This window comes from Sphaerodactylus townsendi, linkage group LG12 (genome assembly GCF_021028975.2).
Source record: "Sphaerodactylus townsendi isolate TG3544 linkage group LG12, MPM_Stown_v2.3, whole genome shotgun sequence".
NCBI classification, from domain to species: domain Eukaryota; kingdom Metazoa; phylum Chordata; class Lepidosauria; order Squamata; family Sphaerodactylidae; genus Sphaerodactylus; species Sphaerodactylus townsendi.
This window is the reverse complement of record NC_059436.1, coordinates 32,390,398-32,417,980: the sequence shown is the minus strand read 5'-3', so window position 1 is coordinate 32,417,980 and position 27,583 is coordinate 32,390,398. Positions and strand designations below refer to the sequence as shown.

The following is a 27,583-nucleotide window of genomic DNA, read 5'->3' as shown; positions in this document are numbered from 1 at the left end:
TGGGAAAGAAGCCTAATTTGGCCTGTCGGCATCTGCTTGCGGAATGGTTTTACACAGTGTCTTCAGATTGCACTGGTGCACTAACGCAATCCTTGAGCCCATTAGGGAGAATCGGGTGATTTGTTGAGCATCTTCTTTCTCAGATATATGAGAACCTTGAGATTGTAGTGCTGTGAGGATTATGGTTTCCAGCCCAGTGCCACGGGCAGAGAAAGCCTAAGTGAGATCGTTATCTTGCTGAGACTTATGCTAAAATTGATGTAAGCCATTGAGCACAAATTTCCGTTGTATTTGCTTAAGCGTCAGTCTCAGGCTACCTTTGTAGTTCCTAGTCAGTGAAAGGAAAAAAAATTAACTATTGAATTAAGTAAACCACAGTGGGGTGAGATGACTTCTGATTCCTTGGAGCTTTCATCAGATGTTAAGGTAGCAACCCTGTGTTATTGGGGGAGAGAAATATTAAACTGCTTAGTAGCATAAAGTTTAGGGGCTTTTCTGGCCCTGTTTATATGTAAGGTAGCTGACATTTCTGCTTGAGCCATTCATGAGCCATCAATGCAGGTCTGTGTGTCAGCAAAATGTAAGAAATGTTTTATGTGACAGAACAACAACCATTTTGACTAGAAGAGAAGACTCTGGAGCTGCTCCGTTCTTCACACTGGGATGAATCCAATCAGGCTCCAATGAGCTTTTCTCCAAGTTAAGTATCTCTTCCTTCACTGTGCAGGATTAATTTTTAGAACTCACTGCCACAAGATGTAATGACTGCCAGTTGTTTTAGATTACTTTAAAAGAGGTTAAACACAGCATGAAGCATAGGTCCGTAAATTATTATTAGCTGTGATGGCTAGATGGAACCATGATGTTCTAATGTATACCTGTGCCAGTCTTGGTGGAGGGCAAAGAGATGCTGGTTCTCTGTCCTCCCTGTTTGTGAATCTTCTACTGCATCTGGTTGGCTGTTGTGAAAAAATATGATGCTGGACTAGATGAACATCTGGGGTCTCCTCCAGCAGAGCTCTTGTGCTTGTTGTTGACCTGTGAAGTCGAAAGGATGTTAAAGGACTGGATTTTGAAAATGCATGTGCTTGAATCCTGACTTGAGTATTAACTTTTCAGTGTTGAATCTGGTTTAGAATAATTAGTAAGAACTTAAAAGCCATTTGGCCTGGTCCATTATGGGCATGGCTTTAAAAAATTTCCTTTGGCATTGTTTTAAAAGTGAGGGGGAAAATGGACAGACGCTGAATACGGGAGCATAAATTTATGGCTTGAAAGTAGTGTCTGCCTGGGGGGCTTTAGTTTATCCTTCACCTTTTTTCCAGGCTACAGCTGAGAATGAAAGCAGTATTATTGGAAGGGGGGGAATACTGAAAATGCTAGAGGAAGTCAATCATGACTGAAGATATAGTTGAATGTTAAATTATATTCTTCTGATGTAGATAGCCTTTCTGTTGAAGAAAGGGGTGAGAGTTTCATGTAGGTTGTCACGTATGATGGTTCCATTGCAAAGAGGTGATGTTCTTCTATCTTCTGTGAAAGTACTTCCCGTGTAAGCAAAGTGCCCTTTGAAGGAGGGTCATATTAAGGAAAAGAAGGAGATGCTTTCTAAAAAGAATGCTAATAAATGCTCCTCTACCTGCTGGCTCTGTGCTATCGATTGCTTCCTTGAGAGTTTTTCATCTGTAATTTTTCACAATCTCATTTTGGACAGGGGGTATTTAATAAGGATTCTATACTTCACTGTAAAATGTTCTTTTAGAAATCCAAATACTGCGATCGTTCATTGAGCTCTTCTAGGTATACTGTGATAAGTTATATCAGCAAAGGTTACTGAGCAGTCTCGAACTGTGCCAACTAGATGTTTGCAGAATGGGAAGTGCAGTTTGGCACGAAAGTAGTATTGCTTCTTCAGGACATGCTGGTTTGATGGCACTCCTGGTGCCTCACTTTAGTGGTTATGTGCATGGGTTGTTGAGAGTGGAGAAAGGCCATAGCCCACTAGTAAGACCACTTTAGAGTTTGGAGTATGTGCCCTAAACTGGTTGATTTCAGTCTGCTTAATGTGCCTAACTCTTCATTGGTTCAGGCTCCTCACTGGTCTCTCTGAAAATATCCCAAACATGTTTACTGTTTGCAGGATGCAAATAAAAGGGCTACTATAGCCCAGTTTTAGTTAGCCCTTCAGGATTTTCTTTGGCTATGAGAGAGGGTGCAAGAAAGGCTGGAAATTTCGCTGGAGGCTGAACTAGACTGATGATGTGCAAATAATAGAATGTTCTGTCCCCTTTGTTTTGTATGATTGGGTTGGTCTCTGCTTGTGTTCGCTGTGACCCTAAGAAGCCGTCTTCTTCCCCCTCCCCTCCTGCACAATTGAAGGACTCTAATCAAACTTCTGTCTACACAGAAAACTTAATAGCAGCTTCCTGCCGTCAGTTACTTTTTTAAATAAAAAGTGGTCTTACTGTACATTTAAATACCTTGTTGAAAGCAAGTACAGTTTGGTGGAAACTCTGCATCTGCTAACAATTGAACCCTCCAATTAACCAATTTATTAGTAAAACAAACTTTGCCTGTGAGAGAGTTAGTATGGGACAAATGTGTATGTGGTGTTGGTTTTTTTTTGAAGGATAAAAGTATATGATGTATACATCATAAAATTATTCTCTGCCCCACAAGCCTCAGCTCTGGCAGAGGAGAGCCGTAATTGAGCAGTAAAGATTGTTTACAAATCCCCGCTCCCTTCATAATGATCAAAACTTGTGGAAACATTTCGGCAAAATGGAAAGCATCTGGTTAACAATGCACCCAGCGTCGCAAGCCCAAAGAATTGAACATGCGAACAATTGTATCAAATGTGGGTTTGGACAACAAGCGAACAAATGACAACTTCTTTACAAATTCCAGGGCATCTTGTTTCTAATCTATTATTGTTGTAATTAAAAATTACACTAATAATACAGAGGCTGGCAATCTTGGAAACGTTGCTAAGAAAAGCAGATGGTCGCCACAGAGTTGTTTTGAGATGGTTTGTCAGAGAAATTATTTTGGTCCGGATTCTGTGTGTTGCTGCTTCTGTTCTGTTTAATACAATTATACTTGCTCTGAGCTGCTGCTTCTCAAATTGAACTATCGTTGTTTATCCTGAGGGATGAAAAAGAAAGGTACTTCTGTTTCTTGGGGTTTCTGGTGTGAAGAAGGTTAAATAGTAGGGCTTACCAGGGCTGAAGTGGTTTAGGAATGCTTTAATTAGGTGTTTTCAGCAAATGAAATATGCATGTTTGGAATAACTTTTAAGGAGAGTCTCTTTCCCTTTTCTCCTCTGTACTTGAATCTGCTTTGAAAGGCTTGTGATCAGGTCCCACAGAAGGCTGCTGTTGAGATTTTCTTTGCAAACCTTCAGCAGAAAGAAAGGAAAAAGTCTGTTCCTGTTTTAGTGGGCTAAATGAGGCACCTGATTAAAAATAAGGAGTCGAAGCACGCACAGGACGCTCTTCCCTTGCCATGCACGTACCTGACAATTTGCACCTGGTTAGGTTTTTGCATTAGATAACAGCCTAAAGTTAACAGGAGCATCAGGTCTCTCTAATTTCTTTTTTGTCTTTCTGGAAAGAGGGTAAAAGGAGAGCTTTGAGAAGTCCTTACTTCCTCTTATCAGCATCTCAGCCTCAGCTGCCCTTCTTGGATCCCCTGCCAGAGCTGCTATCATCTTCTGATCAAATATTAATGTGTGATTCTCTGCTTGCTCACTAATCCAAAGCCAATTAATATTATCTGTCAATTATTTACAGATCCTGAGGTGCGGAGGCAATTCCCCGAAGACTACAGTGACCAGGTTTGGAATGCGTGATTAATTTTTTACACGACAAAATTCATTTCAGGCTTGTTCGACATAATATTGCTATTCTTTTTCCCCCCTCCTTAAAAAATCCAAATAAGGGAAAAAAACATTTTTAGGCGAGGGAACTGTAATTAAAAGATGTTTTTTTTAAGTGTGCACAAAAAAATTTAAGAAGGTTTTCAGCTCTGTCAAACTTTCACATTTTAAGGATCTATTTCTGAGGAGTAAAATTCATGATTTTCTCTTTTTTAAAAACCCCCCAAACTACCCTGGGATGGGCTGCAGGTGGCAGGTAGTTGAGAATCTTTATTTCATTGTCTCACATGTGTGAGATTCACGGTGTATTTTACAAAATATTTCCAGGTCTTATCAAACCTTGCAGAGTGATGGAGTTTTTAAAAAGTGTGGTGGGAGACGGCTGTGGGAATTTTGCAATTAGTGCGCGGACTGAAGTGGGAAGTGAACATATCCTACAATTCAATAGTTTATGAGATGATTGTGATAAGCAAAAGCTGTTCTCTATCTCAATGGCTGCTTTCTCCTTTTTACTGCATCTCATTAAAGAGGCACTAGGCTGAGGGGAGGGAGCCTTATTTTTTGCCTCAGTCGGTGTAGTTGGTGCTGTTTGCCAGAGAAACTCTCACTTTGAAAAAGGGGTTGGTGTCGGCTTTGGCAAGTAAACTCTTAACCTGATCTGCGGAGCAAACTTTTTAATTGTCGCATCTTTCAAAGGAGAAGGGAAAAAAAAAACCTCCACTGGGGTGGAGGGATTTCAGGATATTAGGACAGGGAAAACTGCTCCTGTGCCAGGTTTTAAAAATGTTTCTGTTATGCATAAGGCACAGCAGCATTTCTTGCCTGCCTGCTGTGTGTGTCTCAATGTGGGCCCTTCAGGGCAAGCAGGCCTTGTCGTGTAGCAGTGTATACGCTGGCTGGGACAATAGCTGCCCTGATGGCCGCACTCCTGGCGTGCTTCTGTCATATTAATATTAATATTTTTTTAAAAGCAGCGTGTTGCTCGACTGGCTTTTGCTTCGGTTTTTGTACTGACCCCTTCCCAGAGTCGAGGTTGTGCAGCAAAGTATCCTTTTGTAAATGCATGAGTCCTCGTTGCCATCCCGTGCCAATAATCTGTTAATAAATAGCTCCCTAAGTACACTCGGCAGCACTGGACCACAATGTTTGCTGAAAAAGCTGCTAGTCTATCATGTGAAATGTAGTCGGATTAAGGGTCCCTCCGAGCTGTTGCTGTCTCTCGTGTCTGTGATCTATGGATTATAGAACTGTCTCATACATAAAATATTTTTCCTTTTGTAAAACTGCCGACCCCCCCTGTCCAGAGAGAAAATTTTAACATGCAGTAAACCCAGAACAAATCAAGCCTACAAAAGCAGAGCTGCAAAGCTAATGCCCTGCTACAGAACTTTCCTTATCCCTATATTTACCCTCTTCTTTAAAACAAAGTACACAGCAAAAAAAAAATGGGCAGGAGGGAAGGAAAAGTGCTAGGAAGGAATCAGACTTCTCAAACTTAAAACAAACCACAAAACCCCACACATTTCAGTCACAGAGTCCCTTTCCCTTGTTGCCTTTTAAGAAGCTGCAGGAATGTAAACTGTGCACTTAGGCTGTGAGGAGTTTCCAGGCACTTTTACTAGCAACACAAAAGAATAGCCAGCACCCAGCAATTCTTTCTGAATATTGTTAATGCGAGAGAGAAAGTGAAAGGCAGCCGTTTTTAATCCAGATGCAGATTCTTTCATTCAGTTTACAATCTAAATATGGTGTTTGAAAGATCTCGGGAGCATGTGGCGAGATTAGCAAAGCACAAAGTCAAGCAAGTGCTTCTCGGATTTTAGGTTGGGGCTTGGCAAAGGTGGGAAGGAGCAGCTTCACTCAGGTTTTAGGAAACAATTCCAGCTGAATGCTGCTTTCAGTGTACCGTTTCCTAAAAAAAAAGCCCTTCTTGTACACAGCATGTGCAACTTGTGTACCGGGCCTGTGTGTGAACCACAGCAAATGTTGCTTCATGCTGCCAAACCAGGAACGACCTAAATCCATGAGGAATATTGTGAGTTAAGTCAACACAAGGCAAATCACTCATTAGTACAAAAACCCCTCAAGTCTCTTCATCTCTCCTCCCCCCACCCCCCACCCCCAGCCCCTTCCCTGGTCTAAATTCTTGGCGCTTGTTTTTACATACACTGTGTTTCCCATGTAGGCAGCGCATCTGATCAGAGCCCCTTGCTGCCGCTGGATGTTTTATTCTGTGTGTTCTTTGTACCTTACAGTAAAAGAATCTGTCACAAATTATTGTGGCTCCCAGCTTTAGAAACCTGAGAAAAAAGGGAGGTTAGACTGACATCTGTGGCTGAATAATGATGGCCAGCCTTTTGGCTCCCCTTGAGCCACAAAGCTAGCATTGCCTTTAGAGAGGAAAAAGCAGTGAGAAGAAAGGGAGGAGGGATAAAAGGAGGGTTACAAATCTGTGGTCCCGGAGATGTATTACTGTTGGGCCAGTTGTCTGCGTGGCACGATAATCCGTTTTGATCTCCTGTCTTAATTGTCTGCTAAAGACAAATGGGCAGTAAAAGTTCATCAGTTTCATCTCTCTCTTTCTCTCCCCCCCCCCTCTCTTTTTTTGCTTCTCATTTAGAGGCAGAATAAATGATCCGTCACTACAGAAGAACTCCTTTCTTTTCCGACACGGGCGGAAATGCGGACCCCGATACATTTTTATTAAAATATTTCTCCCTCATTATTTCAGGCCTCTCAGCTCCGATAGATCTCGCTGTTTCATGAAAAATGTAATCTGAAATGTAAATAAGGGGTTGGGTACAAAGGCAAGAAGTAATGAGCTGGCTGGCCACATTGCTGGAATCTTGATTGTAATTACCAACCAAGGTGGACACCCCCACATCGACAGTTCTCTCCTTCAAAGTTGCACACTGGTTTAAAAACAGCCGTACTCCTTATTTAAAAAATAAAATAAAATAAAAATCGTATGTCTGGGTTATTTGAAGGGGCATCTATAAGAACAGTTGAGGCAACCATTTCCCAAAGTTCTTAGAAATAGGAGTGATCTTTGAGAGGAACTTGCTTTAATTATAGCGATTTTTTTAGCAAATCCAAAATTGAACAGGTTGTTTGAACAAGGTCTGTTAATTCTTCCCCTTCTCCTCTGGTCCTGTGTTTTGTTTAATTGCACATGGGCACACTGCACTGGGCATAAGTTGTGCATTTTTAGCCAGGTTGGTTTCTCTCCCTTTCTCTCTGTCTTGTATTATGAGTTACACCACAATAATTGTACCAGTGGTTCTTTAACTCTGCAAGTCTTCTTTTTAATACGTTATCAAGTAGGTGAAAGGTTGAAAATTATTTTCAGCCCATCCAATTATTAGGAGCATTCTAAGCAGACATCTCATCATCTGGGGAAAATATACCTTTTAAAGGGGAAAAAAAAGTAGCATAACACAACGTTTGAGTTGCATTTCACAGGATGTCTGTCAAAGAAACTACAACTGGGAGAATATGCTTTAAAGACTGAAACTTGTGGTGGTGTGATTTTATCTGTGTTTTAATTTGATATTTAAGTGACCTCCGTATTCATTTGTTCATGGAAGATGATCATCAACAAAACTCCCATCTTTTAATTGTATGGACAGAATCCAGCCGTGTTTAATCGTGATCAATGTCCTGTATTATTGGAAGAGCTAAACATGTGCTTCAATCTCTCCTGCTGAAATCAGTAGGAGTGCTTACCTTTTGCTGTGGCTCAGTATTGGTGCTCTGTGTGTGAAACCTTATTTTACCATTCTTCATTCTGGCATCAACACACTGTGGTTTGTAGCTGGAGTTAGAGGCTTCGAAGGTCCTTCTGATAAAGATGTTTACACAGGAACACAGCAGTAGTGACCCATTGGAAGAAGTGTTTCAGCATTAGCTACATTACTAATGTGGAAAGGAACTGGAGTTATATTTTGTTTTAATGAGCATCCTACTATAGTATAATATAGTATGAGTCACTAATGCAACTGGTAGTTCCCTTTTCTTTCTCTTACTATCCTTTTTTGTTTGTTTTTATAGAGACCTATATATACACTCCATTTAGTAGTAAATGGTGAAAACCTGCCTATATGGATACAGTTAGATGAACTAGTGTACAAGGGTTCAAAACTGGTATTTTGTGCTGTCTGGAGGTACTGCCCCTTCCTCCTCTTCTGCAGGCACAGGAGCAGGGGCTGTAATGAAACCCACCATCTTTATACATTTATAGAGAAACCATAAACATTTTACAGCTAACTTTATATAGAAACTAAGAGTCTTTTTTGTGCAGACTCTTATGCTGTGGCAGAAACATGTTTTTTTTAAAAAAAAATCTTGCTTTGTTACCATATTAGAATTTGAAGAATATTTATGTTGTGTCGGTCGTGCCCTGTAAAATTGGCATCTGTGGAACCATGTGTGCTGAAAGGCTACCTTTTAAATAGAGAAGTTAGGAACGGACAGCAGTCCTGCTGCAAGACCAGGTAAATTGGTGCTATGAAAGGTGTGAGGATGGGCTTTGGTCAGCGAAGCACGATCCGTTGGCAAGCATTCCTGTGGCAGGAGTCCCATTGGAAAGAACAAGAACGATGTTCAAGATAGTTCGTTTCCCTGGAGCCCGTGCAGGAGATTATCATAGTAGAATGTGTCCCTTTTTAGTGTGTGTTCACGTGCGGGTGCCATTTGAATGTTCCTCCTCAGGCACAAAAATGTGTTTGGGAGGCTAAATCTAGAATCTGAAATTTGCATTTATTATGCGCATTAAGTGTTTCTTCAGTACAGCGTATTCTTCTCTGTTTCAAATATAAGCAATTGTGAACTGAACCTGCCATGATATTAGAGACTTTATAAACTATTTATGGTACTTCAGCAATCAGGATCGCTATTAATAGAGTAATGGAGAAAGTTGAACTCATTTGTTTGTAATGCAGGAACTGGCAATATTTGAATGAAGGTTCTAATCTTCCAATATGAAGAGTGCTTGTAGGTTCATTGTAGTGTGTATGGAGTGGGGAGCATGAAGGTCCGGGCACTGAAAGCTTGGTGAGTGGAAAAGGTTGTGAATGAGGATCCTTGGTTGTTTCAAGGAGGGGCTTGTAATCACATCTTCACAGTGTGCAAACTGAGATCTCCCCCATCCCTCTGAAGCCTCCCTTGTGAGGAGATGTGTAACAGGAGCATCTGAAATCTGGTACCCTGTTTATGCTGTATCAGTGGCTGGATGGATGGTGGGGGCTTTTAAAGCACTAAAAGTCCCCTCCCCACACTACCTTGTGGGGATTGAGAGCTTCAGACCATCTAATAGTTGATGCATGAAGTGGGCATTGAGTCCAATGCACTGCAAGGAGGCAGCAGGTATGGAGTGGAAACCATTTAGGAAAGCACTTAATTCAATCTCAGACCCCTTCTTGTGCATTCTCGTCTTATTCCCATTCGCCAGTCTAGAGGTTAAGATGTGTAATGAAAATTGTATCAGGGGACAAACTTATGGGGACAAACTTAGGGGACAAACCAAACTTATGACTTTGAATGTAGGCTGTGGGTCTGGCAGGGCATTTGGTTGGCCATTGTGGGAAACAGGACCAGCTCTGGACCAGCTGAACCACTGGTCTGATCCTACAAGGCTGCTCCTGTGCACATCAGTCCTGGATGACAATCCTAACCCTCAGAGTTCAATGCACAAAGGAAACACAGGAGAACTTAAGGAGCAGCAGTGGCGTAGGAGGTTAAGAGCTCGTGTATCTAATCTGGAGGAACCGGGTTTGATTCCCAGCTCTGCTGCTTGAGCTGTGGAGGCTTTTCTGGGGAATTCAGATTAGCCTGTACACTCCCACACACGCCAGCTGGGTGACCTTGGGCTAGTCACAGCTTCTCGGAGCTCTCTCAGCCCCACCTACCTCACAGGGTGTTTGTTGTGAGGGGGGAAGGGCAAGGAGATTGTAAGCCCCTTTGAGTCTCCTGCAGGAGAGAAAGGGGGGATATAAATCCAAACTCTTCTTCTTCTTCTTCTTCTTCTTCTATATTGTTACCCAAGATGGAGACACAGTCTCTCAATATAGTGGGGAATTTTAGCTTAGAGCAGACTGCTTATTAATGTTGCGAGAGCCTGAGTTAGTCTTTAATAACAGTGTATACAAAGATCAGCTCTCGGAAGAAAATCCACAGACAGGAATATAATGCAAATTCAACAATCTTTATTGTAGGGATAAGGGGTTTGCGATCATTTGGTTCAATGCAGCAAACCTGCACACACAGAGTTCCTAAGGTATAGATAGGTTGGAAGATAGATTTGGAATAAAAGGGGTATGGGATTTATGGGTAATATGACCTGACTGCAACCTGAAGAAGATCCAGGGTTCAGAGCCAAATGGCCAGTGTTTGGTTCCAGGGGACAATGCGTTGGACACAGCGACAAAGACGGAAAGGAGTCAATGGCACTGAACAATTGGTCCTTTTGGGGGTAGGATATTTATAGGTGAAGGGTTACCTCTGGGGGTGTCAGGACAACCTCTGGGAGGTGTCTGGATGGATTGTTTGAGGGAAAAATAGAGTGCATTGTAGAGTGGTCAGAAGAAGTTAGTTATGGAAGGGAGTATCTGGGTTAAGATAATCAGGAGAGGCAATGACGTCAGGAATCTTCTTGTGGCTGGAAATGAGTATCCATTCAGCGGGGCTACTGTATGGTGCTTGAGGACACAGTCTTCCTTGACTGTTCAGCTGAAAATGTGCTGATATGGCAAGCAAGCTGAGAGCAAGAGAACAGGAAAACAATTCTTGGAAGTTTCTTGCAGGTAGACCTGGCTATTGCCAGAGAAAGGGCTCCCCATCTCTGCAACTCCAGCATTACACTTTAGGCTGGCATGCGGGCAGGGATAAGCACTCCCCCCCACTATGCCAGGGAGGTATGGTAACAGTATGAAACTTCAACCAAGTGAAATCTCCTGCTTGGTCACATTTGCTAGTCACTGTTCCCTATTAACACCTGTCAAAGTTGGCTTCCTTTTTCCTCCCCTCTCTCCCTCCTTCCCTTGTTGAGAGGTTGATTCATTGTTCAGCCTCTTTAATCCTGCCCTCTGCCAGACTGTCTCCTGTGAATGTGGGCAAAATGAGATGGTCTCCTCCCTGTGAGGGGCAAACATCTTTCTTTCCCAAAATTAGAGAGGTGGAGTCCTAGCTCTTTATATTTTTTTCATTAGAGAGAAGAGAGTATGAAAACCCCATGCTCCGATGCCTTTTGGAGATTTTTCTTTGTGTGCAACACAGAAAATGTTTGGTTTATTTCCAGCTTTGTGCTCTGCCCACTGCACACCTTGTTTTTGTCTTCATATGTTCCACATCATTCACAACTTTACATGAAAACTCTCAGGTTTGACCAAGAGAATAGGAGGCTATCCCCATATCTTGAGGACAGAGGCTATCATTCCTGTCCTTTCAAGATAAACCAATAAACCAATGGTCATGTTTGCAATAATGTGGTGAATATATTTTCTATGGAACCCCCTGAACCCAATTCCAGCCAGTGCTGTTTCGTTATTTCAGGTCTGTTTTAAACAGGAATAAATAATGTCCCTCTGCTCCTGGATTTTATAAACTTTTGTCACGCATCTGTTTATAGCAGGCAAATAGTAGTCGCTGTTGCCAGTGCTGGCCAAGGCTGCCATAAGTTTAGCAAAATTAGTTTCTGTTGAAGTGTGTGTGTGTAAGTGTGCGTGTGTGTACTAGTCTTGAGGCTATTGTGGGTGACTTGCTCAAATGCATGCAGCGCACAGCCAAGCAGTTGCATTTTCAGCTATACACAGGAAAGATAATCTCAAAAGATTATTTAAATTATTCAGACATAAAATACGATTTATCATTGTAATTGGCATAATTTTTTTAAAAAAATTTAAGGTGTTGTGAGTAAGCCTCTCGACAAGCCTCTCCAAAAAGGCTACTTTGGACAACAGTTTTTGAGGGAGTTTGCAGGATTGCAAGATTAAGTGGTGACTTCCCATATTTGGTTTGTAATTAGTCTACGAGATTTTAATTGAGCTGTGGATTAATTAGCTTAAAGGTAGCTTGCTAAAGAGTTAGTGGGCTTGCTGCTATGCAGACCCCTCTGTAGGATTAAAAGAGCAAGATCCTTGTGAATTATAGTTCCTTGTTGCTTGTTCACCTCAAGTTGATAGTAGTATTGCTTTTTGTGGTGTAACAGTATTCGGATGAGGGCTGTAGCAGTATTTGGATAGTGGTGTGGTATATGTATGTGTGGGAGGGAGGGAGGAATTTAACCCAAGACATAGGATATTTATTGATCTGGATGGGGTTGCTCTTCCCCTAAGCAAGCATATTCCTAGCTTGGAGTTCTGTTGGAAAAACAAGTGGCAGGAATTAAAGCTAGGGGTAACCTCTCACCAGTTTGGCTCTTCTGAGTGGGAGACCTTGCCACTGTGGTGCATGTCCTGGGAACATCTGAATTAGATTACCTCACTGGGCTGTAGGTGGAGCTGACCCGAAGACTGTTCAAAAGCTGCAGGTGGTACAGAATGCTGCCTCCAGAACATTGACTGGAGTGGATCTTGGCGACCATGTCACTCCATTCTTGTTCTGTCTACTCTGACTCCCAGTTTGCTTCTGGGCACAATTCAAGGTGCTGGTATTGACCTTTAAAGCCCTATACAACCTGGTATTGACCTTTGAAGCCCTATACAACCTGAACTAGTCACCAAAGTATTTCAGAGTCGCTATGTAGAGAAAGGCAATAGCAAACCACCTCTGTTAGTACATTGCCTAGAAAACCCTATGGGGTCACTGTGGCTCATTCCGCACTTGCAGAATAATGCACTTTCAAAGTGCTTTCAGTGCTCTTTGAAGCTGTGCAGAATAGCAAAATCCACTTGCAAACAGTTGTGAAAGTGGTTTGAAAACGCATTATTTTGCGTGTGCGGAAGGGGCCTAAAAGTCAGCTATGACTTGGCGTCATGTTAAGCACATACATCTTCGAGCCAGCATATCTTAAGGACTACCTTCTCCCATATGAATCTGCCTTGTACTCTGGTCATCCTTGGAGACCCTGCTTCAGGTGCCTCTGCCATTTGAATCTAGACCTGAAGCAACTAAAAAAGGGACCTCCTCTGTCATGGCATGGAAACTTTGGAGCTCTGTCTTCCTCTACTGTCTTCTGCCAGTGGGTGAAAACATTTTTGTTTTGTTTGGCATATCTCCAATGACTGTTAGTGGCTCTTCTCTCTAGTTTTGTTTGTTGAATTACTTTATTTTAAATGCTGTTTTAATGTTGAAGTGTCTGCTGCTTTGAAGACCTTGTGGGGCTGAACGCCGCCATGTAAATGTTTAAAATGAATACATAAGAACCGCAGGCAGATGAAGTTAGCAGTCATGCTTGGAAATACATTCTAATTTTAAATCTCTGCCTTCCATATTGTCTCTTTCAAATATCTCTCAATATTCTCTCTCTCAAAAAGTTCAAATTTCACCAATATTAGTTTTCTTTTAACAGAAGGGTACCTCTTCGTTCTTACACTGTAAATTCTCATCCTTGTCTTTTTAAGGATTCAAATTGAAGTTTATGTCAATATACTCCAATATAGTAAGTCGTTTTAGAGCCAGATGTTTGGTCTGCTACATTTTTAGAAGTATGACAGTTCTTGTGTATAATAACGATGTATCTCCAATTTACCCATCCACATTGGGAACTATACTTCCCAGTCCTTGCAAAATCCTTTCCCAGCCTCCAGGTTTTTCTCTTCTAGCTCACCATTCTTGGCTGCCAAAGTGTTCCTTACCTGATATCATATCTCCACTTCTGGCTCCTTCTGGGTGCTTTGGAGGAAGTGGGCAAATAAGCCTTTTTTTCTTACGACGACGACGACACTGCTTGTGTAATTCTTTATTCATTTGGGCCATAAGCTTTTTTGAAGACAGCACATTGCCTCTGGACAACATGGGCAAAAGAGATTGTGGCTGCAATGTTAGTTGCTCAGGTGGCATGGAGTGAAGGTGGCTGGATTTTCTTGCTCCTTCAGGCAAATAATGCAAACTGAAGACATCAGTAAAACTTGTTTCTTTCTTATCCGCTGAAGCAGTTGTAGATCTCTGGAAATGAAGCTGCAGCCTAGAATATTTTTCATTAATTTACTATGCCTTAGTATAAAAGGCTTCTTGACATAGATCCAGTGGCATTTTATGCAAGTGTTTTACTTCTGTAACTGTTAATGTTTTTATATGCTCACTGCAGTGGCAGCGACAGGATAGACCAGGGGTCTGCAACCTGCGGCTCTCCAGATGTTCATGGACTACAATTCTCATCAGCCCCTGTCAGCATGGCCAATTGGCCATGGTGGCAGGGGCTGATGGGAATTGTAGTCCATGAACATCTGAAGAGCCGCACGTTGCAGACCCCTGGGATAGACCATACCATGAGCCTGAAATTCATTGACAGGAGCTCAACATTAACTACAGAACTGCAGCCACACTGTCTTCAGTGCTCATGTTATTATTACAGTAAAATGTTCTTTTCTTTGCAAAAGTAGAGAAAAGTCAAATGAGTGTATATGGGGGTGCAGTCCTTGCGATTTTCACCTGGCTTGTGTGACCAGGGAGGGGAAGAGGAGGATGTGTCTTCTGGATGCCACATTTCAGGGGCTTGCTTTGATAGCTTAAGCTCTGAACCTTCACACAGCATTTGAAACCTGCCAGTCACCAGTATCTAAGCTCATCCTCCCTGTGCTCTGTGCAGCTGTAAAGCCCTTCCATAAACACTGTTACTCAAAAAGGTCATATGAAGATACTTGGCAACTAAGTTCTGGTGGCATTTGTGGAGTGAGTCAATAAGTTTTAAAGTGGATGCCTCACCCCCACCCCCGCCCACATGTCAGTGTTGGAGAAGCAACTTTTTTGTATATATAAGCTGGCCATGTGGTGATGGAGAGCAATCCCATGAGGCGTTATGTGAGAGCACTGTAAGGTGATGTATACATTTGTGCATAATTGATTTATGTATACATTTGTGCATATAAAAATGATCAAGGGCCAAAACATAATAAACAGATTTGTGCAATGTTTGGTGGTGCTAGCGTGAAAGACAGAACTCTCGTGATATATCTGTTGGCACTGGTTCATACAGCGTGGTGTAGTGGTTAAGAGCAAGTGGATTCTAATCTGGAGAATGGGTTTGATTCCCACTCCTGCACCTGAGTGGCAGAGGCTTATTCTGCATCCCTTGGGCTAGTCACAGTTCTTCAGATCTCTCTCAACGCCACCTACCTCACAAGATGTCTGTTGTGGGGAGAAGAAGGGAAAGGAGCTTGTAATCTTGAGTCTCGTTACAGGAGAGAAAAATTGGGTATAAATCCAAACGCTTCTTCTTTTTTCAGTACCAGTTCTTAAATTCCAAAATACTTTTACTTGTACTGAATGTTAGTAGTGTGCAATATTTTGAATAAAATAGCAGTAAGAGCTATCCATAAATAGTATGGCTCTCCATTGATAACTTCCAGGATAGATTACCTTTTTATTTTGGTACTTTCTGACGATCAAATGCATGGTGTGTTCTGGAGATCTACCTATCCATTCAAGTCTCTAACATAAGAGAACCATAATTGATTTATGATACCAGGCCTGACTTTACTCATCTCTTCCCTTTCTACCCCTTTGGTAATTTTATGTATAAAAACGAGGGAAATAATTTTCTTTCTTTCATTGTATCTGAAGAAGCGAGCTCATACTAGAATAAATCCTATGATTCCTTAAGGAGCTATTTGATCTTTGTCTTGCTAAAGTAGACTAATACAGTTATTCCAAACCTGTAACTCACTGGCAGTCTGACCCTCACATCATTGTATTACTTGGTTCTCTGTGTCATAAACTCCCAAATTTCAGTGGTGGTTTTAAATTTTATGCAAGAGATATTTTAACGGGCTTCTGTTTTTTGGCTGGCAAATTGTGTATTTTATATTGAACTGGTGGGTTTAGAATGTTGTTATATGATGCTTGGTTTGGTTTTGCCACGGTTTTTTGAGTTGTTTTGTGCATTCCAAAAAACGGTGTGTAAATATTTTAATAAATGTAATTAAACGATGACAGTTCAGCCCATGATAGCTCTGTTTTTTCAAGCTTGAAGTGTTGTGAAATGTGGGCAGGAGAGCCTCTCACATTCTTATTCTGGTGCCCAAGTCATGTTCTTTATATGAAGCCTGGAAAATACAAACCAAGACTTCCATATTCTGGGCTTGATACCCTTTTGGTCTTCAGTAGCTAGATGGCTCAGCTTTTTCTTTCGCTGCGTGGTGGTTCTGTAAGCGCTGCCTGCCCTGCCTCTTTCGGTACCCGCAGGTTGTGCTGCTCTTTCTTTCAGTCCTCTTTGCTAATTGAATCAACTACTGTGAGTGCAAAGGAAGAATTAAGATTACTCTCCCTTGACCCGTTGCTGGGCTCCCTTTTACAGTTTGCCCCAGCCTTTGCTGCTCCAGCAATTACTCAATGTTTACATTTCAGTAATTCCCTGAGCCCACGAGTCTCTTCATGCAGGGTTTTTTATGTACTACATGCATCCTTGCACACTCGAAATGTCTTGCCTGGATTCTTGAGCTGTGAATGGAAAATGAAAAATGGCAAACTTTTTAGCAAATACATGAATTAGGACAACCAGCCTGAATGAAAAGTTCTGCGACATTCAGACTCTTTAGATTGCTCATTGTTTCTGCATAGTTTGGAAAGAATTGCATGTGCCTTACTCAGAATGTAGCATTGCAAGCCTTACTATAGAAAGATGCCTTAAAAGCCAAGGTGGTGTGTGTTTTCATCAGACCACGCTGTATTGTCGTCACCCCCATCATTTCAGTGCAGCCTTTTTAGGAATATGGGAACACACATTTTTGAAGGGATCTGCCAGCCCCTCTCTTTCTTCCCTCTGCAATTCATGGCAAGAAAGGAACGCCTGCTTCTGTGAAAAGGTGCAGGAGTCTTCAAATGTTTAGCCATCCTTTGCAAAGCGTCGCTGGTGCTTTGCTGGAATAACATGTCTAAGCTATGTGTTACAGGTTCCTTATTTTAGCACTAAGACTCACAAAGGCTTCTTTTAGCTGCCTTTAATTTCTTACTTATGTATGGGAGATAGCCTGTGGCTGTGATATCTACTGTGGATCGGCAGTTGTTTGGGGATGAAAGAAGGCAGCAGCTGGAAACTGGGTAGCTACATCCAGCCGTCTACCTCGAGAAGGCCTTGATTTTCAAGTTTATCTAAACAAGCTCGACTAATCCCAACTATCTGGGGGGATCCACTGTCAAAACAAGCAGCACGGCCCTCAGGCAAACACAGCCATACAGAAATGAAGGCTGGGACTTGCAATACTCCAATGGCTGCCTATTGGAGGTCTTTTCTGCTTTTTCTGAGTTGAGGGTAGGAGAGCAGTAGAATTTGCATAATGCTTTTTATTGGGAACTTTTGGAAGGCTGACAGAGGTCCAGCTTATAGCTCTTAGCCACAATGCAGAGTCTATAGGAGAATCCTTGAATGACCTAACCATATTGAAAAGAGGGGGGGGGGGATTGAAAGCGCCTTAGTACAGCCAAGGGAGGCAGGAGGAGGGGGAGAGGGCAAGAGAGGGAAGGAGAGGGTCGCTGCATTGTCTAACATCTGCTCTCCTTCTCGTTAGTTTTGTTCTTTGCTATTCTATGTGGACTTTAGAGAAGCCGAAGACAGCCGAACACAGATCCTATAATCTTCCTTCTGAATATTTATGGCAGGAGCCAACCTCTAAGCTGTCCTTTGCATCCCCCCCCCCTTCCCATTTTCATGCTCTCAAACAAGGCCAACTTTTGAAAAGCTAAATAAATGTTTGTGGATGTTTATAAAAAGATTTGCATACATTTGGATTTATTTGAAAAAAAGATTGTACTTTTTTTGGTCTTCATTTTTTTTTAAAAGGAAAACTGTCTTTCAAATTTGTGTATTTATCAATAAAAGTCACACTGGGGGGCGGGGGGGGGGGAAAATTGCTGATTATGAGGGGTTGCCATTTGGATTGGTACTGATATTTAGGAAGCAGAACACTGGTGTTTTGGGAAAATTATTCTCAAGAAACCACTATAAGAAAGTAGAATTCTGCCATTTCTGGGCTGATAGAATGCTCACCAGAAGTGTTCTCATGCTCTCATAATGAAGATTTGGAAACAAAACGGTAAAAAGTCTTGACTTCAGAATGAAAGAGCATTCCACCCAGTGGTGGGATTCAGCCGGTTCGCACCACTTCGGCAGAACTGGTTGTTAAAATGGTGCTTGTTAACAACCAGTTGTTAAATTATTTGAATCCCACCATCGGAACCGGTTGTTAAATTATTTGAATCCTACCACTGATTCCACCCATGGCGTGTTCTTTTTGTCCCCTGTATATTGATTGCGTGGTGTACGCGGATGGGTCTGTATTATATAAATGAACTTGAATTAGGTTAGCCCACTGAGCAGTTTTACATATTTTGTAGGTTCTGTGCCTGCAGATGCCATAGCTTTGGATGTTGAGCCTTTGACTGGGGCCAGTGGGAGTTCAATTTGAAAAAAAAATTAAACACAGTGCTTTGAATTCTTCTTTCTCTATATTTTTCTACACCAAAGTGGCATCCCAGATACCTCAGCTTTCAGCTTAGCATGAATTAGAATCTTTTTTAAAATTTCATCTTTCAGAAAAGTCTGAAATGTAAAAAAGGCTATTTAATTGGGAACATTCTATTTGTGTTTGTGTTACATTTTGCATTGGCAGGAGGGTAGATGCAGTTTCCCTTCTTTCTTTTTTTCCTTTCTTTGCATGTGAATGCCATTAAAGCTCCAACCAGAACTATTTTTCTCCAGAACAGTTTTTTTTTAATCACATCTGCTAGGTCTGTGTCCCAGGAGGAACTGTGTAGAGCGGTGAATTCAACACAGACCCATTATCTCCTTCTTTTACGCATGTTGTATAAGGAGCGGAGACCTAAGGGAGGCTGGGAGCCACCTCCTGTGTAATGTCCAAGCTAGATTTGAAGGACTGGTGGCCTTTGGGGGGGATGAGTTTGAAGAAGCAGGCACAATTAAGTGTAAAAAAATTCAAGACTGGCAATGAATGTTGTTCGCCTGTCAAAACATGAACAGTGAAAAGTTACACATCTGTGTACTTGTCTGGATTTCAAACTTAAAATTCACAAAATCTCTTGCTTGGCTTTCAAAACGACTAACATCTCTTCTGCTCTTTGAGGGTGAATGGCTTTTCTAAATAAACTAGTTTATTTTTTCATGGTCACCATTTCTTCTCTTCAAAGCAAGAAGAGAGCTACGTGTAAGCATTCTTCAACCGGTCTTCTCTGATTTTCTGTGGAGACTGATCCTTAAAAACGGAGAGGAAATTGACCAGCAACTCAGAACTATTATTGGAATGCTTTCTTAATGGTCGTTTTAAAAATGGCATTAAATAATGGCAGCTGAGAATTGCTACCTCCTATCACACATGCAAAGACCAAACAAACAAAAACACTTAATGTGGCAAGGATTTTCTTTACTGCTGAATTCGCTTTGATGTATCTGTCACTTAGAGACTTTATTTTATGTCAAACCCAAAGAAGAGTTTAAATTTGGCATCTGACTTGCCATGCGAGGTACAGATTTTCCTACCACGTTTATTCTGTGCCATTGCTAAGGCCTGACGCTAGGGCTCCAGTTCCTTCCCAAAACCAACCTGTGTGTGTATCCACAGAAGGAAGACTTGTGTCCCAATTTTTTCCATGTCCTTGTCTATTGAGACAACTTTGTCTTAGTGAAACTTGTAAGCCACTTCTTCAGTGTCTTCAGTTTCTGCAAGAGGATATTCTGGTGCTTAAGGGTGTATGCCCCCCTATCTGTGGGTGCGGGATATTCATAGAGATTTGGCTGCTTGATTTTCTCTCTATGTGTTTTTTTCCAGAGGCTGAACTTTGGCATTAAAGACAAGCTCTTGGGCAAAGTCTGTGTTAACCTGTAGATTTCCTGTGCATTAAACCTTCACCTGTTGCTGTGATGCTGGTTGTGCTTTACACATACCTCTTTGGACTTTAGTTTGCACTGAGAATGTGTATGCCCCGAAAGACTGAAGGAGATATAGGGATAGGAGGGGACACATTAGCTCAGTAGTTGAGAGTATATCCCCAAAGCCCTTTTGTGAAACCCAAACATATGTACATGTGGCAGGGAACAAACCTTGAATCTGTGGGGCAAGGATTGAATTTTGGGCTGCAAGCAGCAATATAGGTGGAGGGGTTCAGTTCAGACTTATTTTGCTTTCTGTTTTTTCCCCGACCCTTGCCACGAGATATCATTAGTTCTTTATTTCTTGTCTTCCTGCCTTTAAACATTAAATGATTTTTAGTCATGGGATTGCACATCCTCGCGCAGGATGCATTGCATCTGAACACAACACAAATTGTGGTTAAAGGACTGGTTGTCGAAATTGCCAACCGGGGCTCAGTTTTCCCACTGAGTTCTGAAACTCATTGATCTGACCCTTTACTTGGGCAAGTCTCTTTCTCTCTTCTAACTCTATCAGTGGCATTTGTGCAGTTCTCAAACAATGTTCTGAACAAAATAAAACATTGCCATTACCTGCCCAGATTCCTTGCATGAAAGGTGGTGGCTGGCACCCCCCTCTCGGCATCTGTTTGGGGTGAGCTCGAAGGGAGGGCAGTCCCTTCGTGTGTTACTGTGTGACATGAGGGGGTTACATTTCTGTTCTCCTGGCTCATTTATTTTGAAAACTTTACTGCTGAAACCTAGCTTAATCAATGGCTGGTGTGTTGTCTCCGATAAGTTACGCATTTGCTGGATCGATGAAGACGGACTTTAGAAAACCCACAAGGGGGCTTATAATGTCAGCCGTGTTTTGATTATGAAAAGAATTGGACTGGGGGGTGGGGTGGAGACACTGGAGCCAGGTGGCAAATGTCCTACAGCCAGTGGTGAGGCAGCTCTCCTTGTAGTCTCCTGGGGCCCAGTTCATGCCCCGCACTTTAAATCTGGCGACTGGCTGTGTAGATTCATGCTGTCTTCTTCTTTTTAATGCTCATTAAAATGTTAAAAATCAAACTGTATATCAGAAAAATTGTGAAAACATAAACTTGAGGATTGATCCAAAAAACTGGCACACGCTGCCCTTCTGAACCTTGATGGCAGCTCCGGAGTAATTTGCATCATCTCATCTGTGTCCTCTCTCATTGTGTTTTTCTCCCTCCACCCTGTTGGTGGGGAAGAAGAGTGGGGGGTGGGGGGTGAGGCAGAGAAGGCATGTACAGTTTTTGTCACATGCAGACACAAGGGAATGCAGACACACACACACACACACACACACACACACTCATGAAGGTACCTTGTCACTGTCTTTGTCTGCTTGCCATAATAAAACACAGTTAGCTGCACGAAAGGAAAGACTTGTCTTATTGCGAGTTCATAGTTCCAAAGGGATGCTTGCGTCCCTGATCCCAAACCAGGAAACAGTAGAAGGAAAGAAGCTCGGTAATAAAATGTAGCTTGTGGTGGGGCTGAAGGGGCTGTGCAGTCAAAGCTATGGAGGAAACAAGATGGAGATGACGGCGAGTCCTCAGCTCTAGGAGGGAGCACGATGCTTTGTCCTTTTCATCAGACTGCTCCTTGCCCAGGGGATGGTATGGGGGGGAGAGGGGGTTGACTGTGAGCTGTCCTGGGACTCATAGATCTACTGTTTTGCCGGCATATAATAGACTTTGTATGTGTATATAAGGTACTGTCAAGTTGCAGGCAGCTTATGGTGACCCAGTGGAGTTTTCAAGGCAAGACATTGACAGAAGTGGTTTACCATTGCCTTCCTCTAGATAGCCACCCTACTGTTCTTTGGTGGTCTCCCATTTAAGTGCTAATCATGGCCAACCCTGCTTCGCTTTTGAAATCTGACGAAACCAGGCTAGCCCGGACCATCCAATTGCTAAAGCATGAATGTACAGATGGTATTCCGTTTCTGGGATGGCTGAGCCACTACGAATTCTTTTCTGTTGGTTTTTGATGTTGCGTCTGCAGCTGCTGGTCTGTCCCATCCTAGGCCATCTATTCCTTTTGTAATCTGTCTATTGTCCAAAGTTTTTTGTTAATTATGAAGTTAAACTCATAGACATCAACAGGAAGATAGCAGGAATAATGGCTCCATGGTACTTTAAAGTCAGCATGGTTATCGTGGTTGGAGTATTGGATTAAAATCCTCACTTGGCTATGGATGACTTTGGGCAAGTCTCTTAGCCCAGCCTACCTCACAGGATGATTGTGAAGATAAAACAGGAGGGGTGACTATGTACATCACCATGAATGTCTTGGAGGAAGGCTGGAACAACAATGAAGCAGATGTAACAGACTTCATGTGGCATAAACTGTACTGGACTAGAACTTGCTTTGTCAAGAGTTACATACAGAATAAATTATAAAAATCCCAAGTAAAATAGGAAGTACTGAATTGTCAGCCTGTGCTTTCTTTTACCAACTTGAGCCCTTTGGGGATAAGGCGGCCTATAAGTTTAAGAAATAAATAAATAAAATAAATAAACTTCACCTTGTATCATCACCAGCCCATATTGAAACCAAATAAATCCTGCAGTTCTATAAGATGTCCAAGCTAGGGTGAGTTTCCAGTGGTAGGGAGTTCCAGAGATATGGGGCAAACAGGGGCTGATGGGAAGTGCTGTCCATGAACATCTGGAGCACCATAGGTTGGCCATCCCTGGATAGAGTTATCAGGATTACAGTGAAATAACAAGAGAATTCTTTTATGTGTTTTGGAAACCAGAGGCATACTGGGAGCTTGCTAAACTTTCATTATTTTGCTATCTATGTAGGACTACAAAAGAAGTAAGAATAATACAATTTGTATAGGCATTTGGGCATTCAAAGTTCTTCTACATTATCGTACAGTACTTTACTATTTAAAAACTCTGTCTCACCAAAAGAAAAAAAATGTAATTTAATTCTCCACATGCTGGACTGTCTTTGTTTCAGAATGCTTTGTTTGGATCCTAGTGCCTACCTAGTTCTGTGAGGTAGGCACTAGGACCCAAACGAGGCATTCTAAAACAAAGACAGTGCAGCATGCGGCAAATGAAGTTACAATTCTGGTTTTTTTCTTTTGGTGAGACAGGGTATACAACCCTGAAAGGTAGTCTACACAAATAATGAAGGTTGAACACCTCACAGGGCATAATACTTAGCTGGTTAATTGTGTTTGGTTTGTGCCACCAGTTAATGGAAGGTAAATGAGCCACTTCCATAGCCATGCTTTTTAATGAGGACCCCTTGCCCTATGGTGGTGGGGTGGGGGAGAAATGCCCCTACCCAAGATTATGCCTCCTGTGCATGTGTGCATGGGGGAAAACATTCCCATCTTTTCTTCTTGGCTGTTCCTTTGTAGTCCATAACCCTTAAAGTTTGGGGGAAAACCCCTATTCTGTCTTACTCCTTGACCTCTTTGGTCTGGGGGAAGAAAGGAAGGAAAGAGGTGGTGCCATGTAGAGCAATTGAGCTTGAAAGTGTATGAAGAAAGGGGACATGCTCAATTGAATTGTGTAGGAGGACTATGTTCCTGCCAAGAGAGTCAATATGTTTTCTGCTCCATTGAATGGGCGATTAGATTGATGTGGTTTATTTGTTAAATGATGGAAGTGATTTTAAAAATAAATGAAGCACGAAGCATCAATTCTGTTAGCACAGATAATTTATTATTACTGGCCTGGAAAGTGCTCCGTTTGTAAATCGATCATTAATTTTATCATGTGAGGTAGCGTTTGTTTAATGTGGTGTTAGTTCAACTTCAAACGAGAGACAGAGGGGGAGAGAGAGAGAGAGAGAGAGAAGGGACATCCCCCCCCCCCCTCCACACACACACTCTTTCCTTCTTGGATATGTAAATATAGATATGTTGATAGACAGAGATAATAGTGAAAGCTTTCACTTTGAATGGTAGCTTCTTTCCCTGCAGCCATGCCTTGCTCTGGACAGTTTTTTTTAATGGGTAGTGGCTGCCCCACTGAGCTGACTTTGCTTCTTCATTTAACAAACAGGATCTTGGTCTCAGTGGTACATTCAGGGGAAAGTACACACCATGTGGGCTACCTTAAAAGCCTCTTTTACTTTTTACTACTGTGAATGTGGTTGGGGATTTAAGTCCTCCCCTCAGTTTATGTTATAAGCAACTCAGCCTTCTTTGGCTTGGAGTTATCCTTGACTAAATACGCTTTTGGGGGAATAAAATAAACCAGAATGCTGGGACACCTTAAGAGTAAACCTGCTGCCTGATCTTCTTTTAAGTTGTGGGGAGGACAGCTCTTGAGAAGCCTCTTTGCCTTTATTTGTGTAAGTATTTGCCCTTTTGATACTGGGTTGCATTTACTTCCTTCTGGCAGTTCTAGTTCCTAGGAAATAGATAAGCATAGTGCCAGTAGAGGAAACTCTGCCAGCCCAAGGAGCCGGCATGGTTTGCTGGTGTTTGCTGGTGTCCATATGGTCAGGCCGGAGACTCTCCCCAGAGACAAGTTAACACACGCCAGCCCAGCCTCCTCCTTCCCTTTGGAGGGCTGCTGGAGGGCTCCTGCTGCTTGGCCATGTGTGAATCTTGATTAATTTTTCATTTTTAATGAAGTTTGATCATGTTTATTATTTCCCCTGATTGACTGTCTGGTACTCCTTCCATGTAATTGATAAAGTGCATTTCTCTTCATCTGTCTCTTGTTTCTGCAGGGCAGAATTGCAAGATTGTGTTCTGTGGTTAATGTTACATTTATTGGTCCCATTAGATGTATAAATTATCTCTCTCTCTCTCTCTCTCTTTTTCTCTCTTCACAGGAAATTCTACAGACTTTGACCAAGTTCTGCTTCCCCTTCTATGTGGACAGGTAGTGTTACATTTCTGCGCTTTACAAGAATGAAAAAACAAACAAACAAACCTCTGTCAATAAAACGGTTTCAGAAAATAAAAACCATACCTTTCTTAACGCTCTGTCTCCTTGAACATGATTTAAAGCACCCAAGTGTAAATTACAGTGGCAATATCCTTTCTTTGAAGGTTTTTATAGGCACCATCAAAAAAAGTTTTAATTTTACTATGCATCAGCAACCGTCAAATCAGTTTTCTTCTTGCTTCTAATGAAGCTTTTAATGCCAAAGTTAAACTTGGTGGATTTTAAATGCCGTATACCTACAGCTGATAATATATAGCATTTGCCGCTGTCGTTCTTTCAAGATATTCTGTAAATTAAGTGAGAGTCACTGTAATTATTACAATGCATTCTAAAGTGGCTAAAGTTTGGGTTAAAATGATTTCTTCTTCTTCTGGTCACTGGATATCTGCATTTGGATCATGGCCAAGCCAGAATGAAATGGTTTGCATCAGGGAGTGTCAAAGTGACTTACATGTTTGGTTGCAGATACCCATTGTGAAATATATGCATTGTCTTGGTGCTACTTTTTTTCTGTGCCTTCACCCCTTATTGGCTGTGAAGACTTGTGTGAATTTTGTCAGCCTTACAATGCAGTTTCTGACATGATGACAAATTCAGCGAGGCTCATCGCAGCCAATAGGATTAAATGGGTGTGTGAACGCTTAAAAGCCCAGGACGGTAAGGGAAAAAAGAACTGCTTGAAGAGTCATGAAACAACATTTGGGGAGGTGAGATTGAATTTTGTGATTTAGGTATCTTGTTGTATCAAATGTGTTATTTTCAAGTTGAGTATGAAAATGATGTGGCTTAGTGGCAGAGCACCTGCTGTACATGTTGAAGGACTGAGGTCCAGTCCTGGGGATCTCAGGTGGCAGGTGTTGGGGAAGATCTTTCTGTGACCCAACACCCATTACTAGTCAGAGGAGAAAAATACTCTTCTAGTCGGACCAATTGGATAAGGTAGTTTATGAGCTTGTAGAGAATGTCATGTGTAGCCTGACTTCTGCTTAATGAGCTGTATTAGTATAGTCTCAATAGTTTGGTTATGAGCCATGTGTAAGGAAAACTTTAATTGGGCAAGGGGAGACAGAGGCAAAGCTATAAGGAGCCCGGGGGGTGCACCGTGCACCTGGCGCATGCAAAGCTATAAGGGGGTGGGGATGTGCACCGTGCACCAGCGCACTCCTGGGGAGCAGAAAAATGCCCCCTACCCCCACGGCACTCCCGCATCTCCCCCCCACCCCATTTATCTTAGTTTTTCATGCTGAAAAAAATACCTATTCAGTTGAGGCCGAAAAAGCGCCCTGGTGGGAACTACACTACCCAGGAGACCTTCCAAGCCCCAAGGTGTCCTGGGAAATGTAGTTCCCACCAGGGCGCTTTTTCAGCCTGAACTGAACAGGTTGCTTTTCAGCCTGAACTTTTCCAGTCTGAACTAAGGTAAGTGGGAGGCGGGGAGTGGCCCATGGGGAGGCAGAAACACAAAGTCTGCCCCGGGCACAGTTTGGCCCAGCTACGCCTTTGGGGGGGAGAGAATCTGGCCTTTATTTTATTCATTTATTTAATTTCCTACCATGCCCCACTTGGAGAGCTTGTAGGGACAAGATAAAGACTTTAAAATATTTGACCCACCAAAACAAACGATCCCCAAATAGCCATTAAAGTATAAACATTTCTATTTCTATCAAAGTAAATTAAAATGTCTTTACACTCTCTTAACTCTGAATATTAGAGCTGACTAAAGTTGGCCTTGTAAGGCTTGAGGAGGATTCTCAGGTTTGGTCTTTTCAGAAGGCAGAATGGAGAATCTGCCCTTTTCAGCTCCTAGAAGGTCCTCTCTTTCTGGCACCTGTTTGGTCATAATCAAGAAAGGGCCCTTGGTTGGTCTTAAGTCTCCCAAGGGATTTCTAGCTCAAATAATTGTGGGAGACAGGAAAAGGAGCAGACGATGCTAGTTGTTTTGAAGGCAGCATTTCCTTTCCAGTTCCATGGTCCCTATCACACTGTATGCAGCAATGCCCTTGCTGTTCCAAGGCACCCATTTGCATCAACTCCTTAGACTCGCACAAGAAACGTCAAGAATTATTTTTGACTGTAAGCTAAATCTGATCTTAATCACAATCACTCCAGAAACATGTTTTCCCAGTTTTTTTAGGAATTTGCATGGCATCTGCAGTATGGAGGGTGGTTTTCCCCTGAATAAATCATGTTTATTTGCAATTCATACCTTTTCTTACCTTGTGAGCATTTATTCACCTATCATTTTTACCCCAAGGGCCAGACTGAATATGCAGGCAATATGCCCTGTTTTACTTACAATTGCTGTTGTGTACAGTGCAGCTCTTCTTGACATGTGGGTAGACACAAGAATTAGGTAATATAATACTATTAGTCTGGTATTCTTTGGCTTAGAAAAAAATTCTACCTCAGTTATGCCTGTATGTGTATAAAGAGATTCGGGTTCATTAGGCCCCTGCAGGGCTGTTTTGAACATTTGACTCAGCTCTTGGGACAGGTAAAGTTAGGGCAAAAGAGTGCCTCTGACCTTATGCAGAATCCTTTGCCACAGAGTAACCATAGCCCACCTCTACGGGGCTTTCCAGAAATCCCTGCCTTTTCTGCTGCTTTTTTCATGTCCGCTTATCTACATTTGTTAATGTGACGGTTGAGGATGAAATGTTTGCAAAAGGTAAAAAAAGTTGCATGGATATTTGTGGCAGGTTAGAGTCATAGGTGAATGACTCCTGAAACCTC

At 42.1% G+C, this 27,583-nt stretch overlaps 1 protein-coding gene across 9 annotated transcripts in view; it reads left to right on the top strand.

Moving 5' to 3' along the window:
• The window catches only part of DENND1A (DENN domain containing 1A), a 275,137-nt gene that overhangs the window by 70,536 nt on the left and 177,018 nt on the right, over positions 1–27,583 (top strand). For 8 of the 9 annotated variants that reach the window (XM_048513362.1, XM_048513361.1, XM_048513358.1 and 5 more), the window contains exons 3-4: positions 3,792–3,835; positions 24,735–24,784. In XM_048513362.1, coding sequence (XP_048369319.1) covers positions 3,792–3,835; positions 24,735–24,784 — 94 coding nt within the window. Of the gene's footprint in view, positions 1–3,791; positions 3,836–16,265; positions 16,270–20,811; positions 20,816–24,734; positions 24,785–27,583 lie in introns of those variants that run through there. The other variant, XM_048513363.1, reaches the window with a different exon arrangement.